General features: G+C 36.8%; 1 protein-coding gene across 1 annotated transcript; it reads right to left on the bottom strand.

Annotated features, from left to right (window-relative positions):
• Window positions 1-1772: 1772 nt before the first annotated feature.
• Window positions 1773-3626, bottom strand: barc (RRM1_TatSF1_like and RRM2_TatSF1_like domain-containing protein barc). Its single transcript, XM_090155609.1, has 6 exons — window positions 3519-3626; window positions 2999-3314; window positions 2733-2935; window positions 2499-2668; window positions 2251-2437; window positions 1773-2175 (listed from the first exon to the last, which is right to left on the bottom strand). Exons 2-6 carry the CDS (start codon window positions 3309-3311, stop codon window positions 1822-1824), a joined length of 1227 nt encoding a protein of 408 aa, XP_090011735.1. The 5' UTR covers window positions 3312-3314; window positions 3519-3626; the 3' UTR covers window positions 1773-1821.
• Window positions 3627-6363: the final 2737 nt, after the last annotated feature.

Below are 6363 nucleotides of genomic sequence, written 5' to 3'. Positions count from 1 at the left end.
CCATGAATCAGCGCCGAAAATGTTACGTAAGAGGCTCCCTTTGAACCATTTAGAAAAAAGACCAACTTGCAATTGATTTCTGACCACTTCGTGTTGAGCTAGGAGCAACAAACACAACACCCCACACAAGGAGAACGCAACCCGTCAAAAGTCGTGGATTTTATTGAGTACATTTTTCATTGGCTAGACGCTTTAGCGCCTGCTGCTGTCGGAAGGGGAAATTTCGGAAATTGTCTTCCCCCGGGGCCATTAAACGTTCAGCGTAAAGGCTCGTGACGCTCGTCCAATGAAATTCGTACATAACCCTTCGTTAGCGTGTTTAAACGCTAGCTGCGTTCTCCTTGTGTTTGTTGCTCCTAGGTGTTGAGATAGTTGAACGCAATTCAGTGCCGCCAGCATTATTCCCAACATATGCTAGATTCAAAATGACTAAGAAATTTACAAATACATAACTCAATTTGTAAATGGTGATAATTATTAAAATATATTGGGAGCTATTTTTAGGATGTTTTGAGCCCATTTTGTGGGTATTTGAGATAATATTTAGTATATAATTTATTCCGGGATTTCAGAGTAGGGTAAGAAGAGTAACCCTATGATGTCATTATACTCGTATAGCTCAAGTCGAGTAAAAACGTTTTCCCAAAATGGCTGCCTTGGCAGACGATTTTATCAGTTTACTCTCTTTACACCTTTTTAGAAGAAGTAAAAAGAATAGCCTGGAACAAACGAATGGTTTATGGTGTAGATTAATTCGCACCCCCGGAACAGGCGAATAGTAATTCGTTTTAGCGTTAAAAGAGTACACCTTTAGTTCCGAGAAGAGGCGAAAAGTATTAACCTACTGCCATTCATAGGATATTTTTAGGCTTTTTTAAGAAGCATTCTGATCCTTTTTAGGATATTTTGGGGCTTTTGCAGTTTTGTGTATTTTTAGGTCTTTTTTCGTGTATAATTTGAGGTCAGTTTTACGATATTTTGAGATTCTTTTACGCGCGTATTTCATGGGAGTCGCCATTACCGTGCTACACGCGAGAGAACGGGTTTTGGGGGAAAGAACTTTCCACCGTAGAGCTACGTGCAGTACGTCTATGGCAGCTGCCTGTGGAGCAAATCGTGGGAGGGTCCTTGATGGGGGGAAAGACGCGCGTAAAAGAGCACTCCGTAGCTTCGGCCATGGCCGCCATTTTGGTCCCAAATTTTTTGTCCATGGGAAAGAGCATGGGTGACGTACTAGGACGTCACAGTGCCATTACTCTAGCATATCTCAGCCTAAATGTAGCGGCGCAACTGAGTATTCTTAAAGCGCTTCCAGTGTCGTTAATAAAGGTTATATTGGACACCCGTGAATCTCGTTTTGGGGTCAATTTTTATCATGAGTACCATTTTGTCTAGAATCTTTTGAAGGGCCCACCCGCGCAATAGGCCGTTATTTACGATTTCTAAATCTACTTCAAGTGACAACCTTCCTAATTAAGATCACGCCCGTAGTTTTAAATCTTCTGAATCAGTGAGTCCCTCTAAATTCTTGGTCCATGAAATATTGAACTCCATCTTTCCCAAAAAGAATATTTTAATTACGCTATCGCCAAAGTTCTGTTTCATATAGCTAGCGCCATCTATCGTCAAAACTGTTTCATACAGCTTGTGCCATCTATCGTAAAATTTGATTCATACAGCTAGCGCCATCTACCGAAGATGGATAAAAAACGCATTTCTTTATATTTCAAACATTACTCTCTCAGGATTTGAAATTCAATGAAAAAACGAAATTGGACACACACAATTTTAATAGCAAATCGATTTACATCAATTTTATTTTCATTTATTAACTCTTTCTGTTTTCTCATCAGATAAACTAGTTTCATTACTTGTTCTGACGCCGTTTTCACTTTCTCCAGCCTCACCCATTTTTATTTCACTGTCAGTACTTTTTGAAGATGAAGATTCCTTTTTTCCGCTTTCATTCTCATCCCTCTCCAAAAATTCATCCCACGTTTTCAGCCTCTTCTCCAATTCTTCCTCCGTTTCTTCAATCTTGTACCTTGTTTTACCATCCCAAAGTTCAGCTGTCAACCTACGACCAGCAAACCAACGACCATTCATAACCTGAAGACACTGATCAGCTTCTTCGTGTTCTTTGAAGGTGATAGACACCACACCTTCCGGGTTCCTCTGAAAAAAATATACAAAACAGATTTATAATTGCATAATATTAATTCAAAACGTGAAAATAAACAGTTTAATTACATCGTAAACCACAACTTTCTTCACTTCTCCATATTTTGAGCATTCATCTCTTACATCACGTTGGTATTCCAGAACAAGAGCAGCGTCTGTATCGAACTCTTTGGGTTCAAACATATTTTTTATGATTACTGTTTTTTCGCATTTAAGTCTTTGGCCTCTGAGCAAATCCGGTCTCCAATCAAACAATCTAAAAGGAAATTAAATTTATTTTAAAAATAAAAATTTACAATAAGAGGTTTATTAGTTACTTTTCAATCTTTTTCTTCATCTTTTCTTTGTCCTTTGGTTTCCTCTTTTTAGGTTTCTTTGACGGGTCAAAACTTCCTTTCAATTGAAATTTTGCTCTTTCTACATGAATTTCTTTATCCTTGTACATTGAACCATCCAAAATGGTGAGAGCTAAGTCAACTGATTCAATCTAGAAGTGTAGGGATTCAAAAAAAGTTAAAAAATACAAATTGTTTCCTGTTAACATATTATACCTTAATGTAACAGCATAAGCCATCTCCTTTAAGTGTCCCATCAGCATTTTTGTAAAGTTTCACCTTCATTTGATTAGTTGTCATATCTTTCATTACCATTCCGTATTTTCCCATTAATTCAACAAACTGATCCTCCGTCGTGTCCAAAGGTAAGTTACTGACGTAAACATTAGTGTTATGAGCATCATCCATTTCAAACCAAGCTAAAATAATTATGTTATTTAGATTAGAAAAATGAAATTGGTACAAAATTAAGGATAAAATACTTGGTTCAGTTGGTTTTCTTTTCTCTCCTGGTTTCAGATTATCTTGGCTTTTCTCAGCAGATTGTGCATTCTCAGCATCATTACTAGGAGGTTCCGGATTTAATTCTTCATAGTTCCCATAACTAGCTTGATAAGCAGCGATGAAATCTTCCGTTATCTTAGGAAACCATGCCTTTTTTTCAAAATCCCACTCGTAAGCAGTGCCATCACTGGGGTCAATATAGGTATAAGGATCAGCTTCTCCAGGTTTGGATTTCCTCAGTTTTTCTTGTTCTTCAAGAGCTAGTTGTTTTTCAAAGTCTTCATCATCCATTTTCTATAAGTACCAAATTAAAATGAATTTCACAAAAATATCTCTTATAACACTTTCCAGATGTATGTATAGGTTCAGTCTTCATCAATCCATGGATAAGGTTATTTAATCGATGATCAATGAGTGTATGACTTTAAAATAGTTAGCTAACTACTTGGTTTTATGAAACATTAAACTCACGCAAAGTAAAAAAATCATACTACTTACTGGTTTGTTTTCATAAAATAATTATTTCGTTTCTTATATCATAATAAATACAAAATATATCGAAAAAATAAGAGTCCCCAAAATAAAGGCCGTTGCGGAATATTAATTGAGAGCAGACGACAGAAGAGGACATTCAATACTTTCAACTACACCCAACAGATGGCGGAGAGGAGCCATTTGATTTTACAGCTTTCACTTCCGCGGGAACTTCGAATCTTTCTTAATCGGCTTCCACGTTGAAAAAATATCACCTAAGCCATATTGAAAATCAACAAGAAATATAGGCAGTTTTAAAAATTAAAAGAAATATTAACCCGGGATATTCTAAGAATTATTGCCAATAGTGATAAATTAGAAAGCTAGTGTACATTTTTTATAAGTGATTAGCCCCTACAAATTGTGAAAAATAATTATTTTAAATATAGTTAACATCAAGTGGCTTCAATGGCCTTTGATTAGCAGTATATTTAATAATATTTTTAACGGTAGCAGACAATATATATCATTAATATATTATTTAAATCGAAAAATATCTTGTAAAATGAGCGTACGTTTATCCGAAATTTGTTTGCTATGACCATATGTAACATAATTACTCATAAGTATGCCTCTGTATAATATTTCCATTGTAAAATTCAATGAGACCTTGTTTCACGCGGAACATACATTGAGCGGACCCAAAAATGCAAAAATGCTTATAATCCTTGCGCTATTGAAAAGGTTACCATGGAAATGAAATCATGTGATCGCGAGGCACGAGCTAAACTTGACATGGACAAAGCCAGAAACGCGCGAGGAATTCTCACTAACTTCCGTTTCCCATCAGTAAAGTTGATGACGCATATTTCGTCACGGAGTTTTAAGTGACGTAATATACGTCATATCCCGTGAACAAGGTTTCATTAGCGAAAATGCTTTTATGGCATACTTATGAGCAGTGGTGTAGTCCTAAAATAAAAAGAACCGGGGCGCTACCTGTGTACAGCCAACTTCGATTGCAAGTAATCGAAGTTGGCTGTACCAGCCGCTATAAATCGTCGGCTGAGAGCAAAATCCACGTAACAATGTACACAAATCTTAAGAAATTACGTGGATTTTGCTCTCAGCCGACGAAATGTACGTCCAACTTCGTGATCGAAGATGGCTGTACCTAGGTAACGATTTTAAATTGTTATGGTATTTTTCTGCGGGCAAAATTGATCATAAATTCACACACCCTTATTCCAGAAAAATGATATACGAAATAGAGGCAAGGCGCGCCCTGGAAAAATGGAAAAACCAAGGCGGGGCGGGGCCCTGCCTTTGAAAAAAGCACCGGGGCGACGCCCTGCCCCGCCCTGGCCCGACTACACCACTGCTTATGAGTGATTATGTTACATATGCTATGACTATATAAAAGGTCATAGTATTCAGTATCAACAAAAGTAGCATAAGACTTTTGGTATTAACTAAAGTCACTTGAATGTTAGCCGTCATTTTGTTTTATAATTTTGACAAAGGAAGAACATTTCCAAATTGGAGTGGGTACTAAATCGCACGAAGCCTATTCAAAGACAGTTTTTACCCGGGGAGGCTATTCTGTCAAAATCCAAAATGACAAAAAAAATCATGATCAGTCAAAAATAGAAATTTGCGCGTGTGCAGAAGAGGCTGCTATAGAAATATCCAACTATCGATAGCATACGCCTATATTAAAAGGTGGGTAAAATTTATACGAAGGACCAATAAGAAACTGCAATTTCGTTACAATTCGTCTGAAACGCAGACAATTTTAAACCGAAAACACGAAACTGCGCAAGACAGGAAATTCATCTCCATATAAATTAAAATTTCATAGGGTGGGTCGACATTTTTACCCACCTTTTAATATAGACGTATCGGTTAAAATAAAAATCGTGGTGGTCTGTAATGCTGACGTAAGTGATTTTTATGAAATGCTTCGACGTACGGTCGATGATGCCAATTTAAGTCTTGGGTACCAAAAATAAACAGGTATTTTACGTCCGCTTAAGCATTTAGTTTATGATTTGACTAAAATACCGGATATAGCGTAACATACTGCCACTATTTAAAATTGAACTTACGCAATCGATAGTTTGATATTTCGATATCCACCCATTCTCCACATGCCCATTGCCATTTTGGACGGATCAGTTTTTATTATTTTTACAGAATACCCCTCCAGTGCAATTTTATCATACAACGATCTTAAATATTTGTAAACTAAATTTCCTAATAATAGTTGCCGAAAATTAACATTTTTACCTGGCAACTCAGCATTTGGACGGAACATCCGTTTCCTTACTTCCGCCTGTATATTTCAATGGCGGTCACGTGGTTCAAAACGTCACAAACAGGATGTTCCGTCCAGAGGTCTCACTTAAGTCTTGTCTGCGGCCCCTCTTTTGTTATGTGTCTATTAAATGTTTACTACTCCAACATTGAAAGGTAGATGAAAATGTCGATGCACCCTGCGGACACATCGTCTGAAATGCCGATAATTTTAATATAAATGAAAACGAGAAACTGCGAGATGGGTCTTCGTATAAATTCAAATTGCGCAGGGTGGTTCCCGGGATGGCTCGACATTGTTACTCACATTGTTAATAATATAATATATATATATATATATATATATATATATATATATATATATATATATTTCGATATCATCTCGACAAGCCAAAGAAAATAAAATTACGGCAATAATTCTATAGCGTTTATTTACGTAATACCTAAACGATGTGTATTTGGTTACGCTTTCGGGGCAATTGACCCGATTCGCGAAGTCACTCGAGCGTCAAGTGAGAGTGAAATGAAGGGACACGAAGAAGAATACTTTCTT

Source organism: Leiobunum rupestre, chromosome 8, assembly GCF_980474605.1.
Source record: "Leiobunum rupestre chromosome 8, qqLeiRupe1.1.hap1, whole genome shotgun sequence".
Taxonomy (NCBI): domain Eukaryota; kingdom Metazoa; phylum Arthropoda; class Arachnida; order Opiliones; family Sclerosomatidae; genus Leiobunum; species Leiobunum rupestre.
Note: the sequence above shows the minus strand (reverse complement) of the source record. Positions and strands in the feature narration are given on the sequence as shown.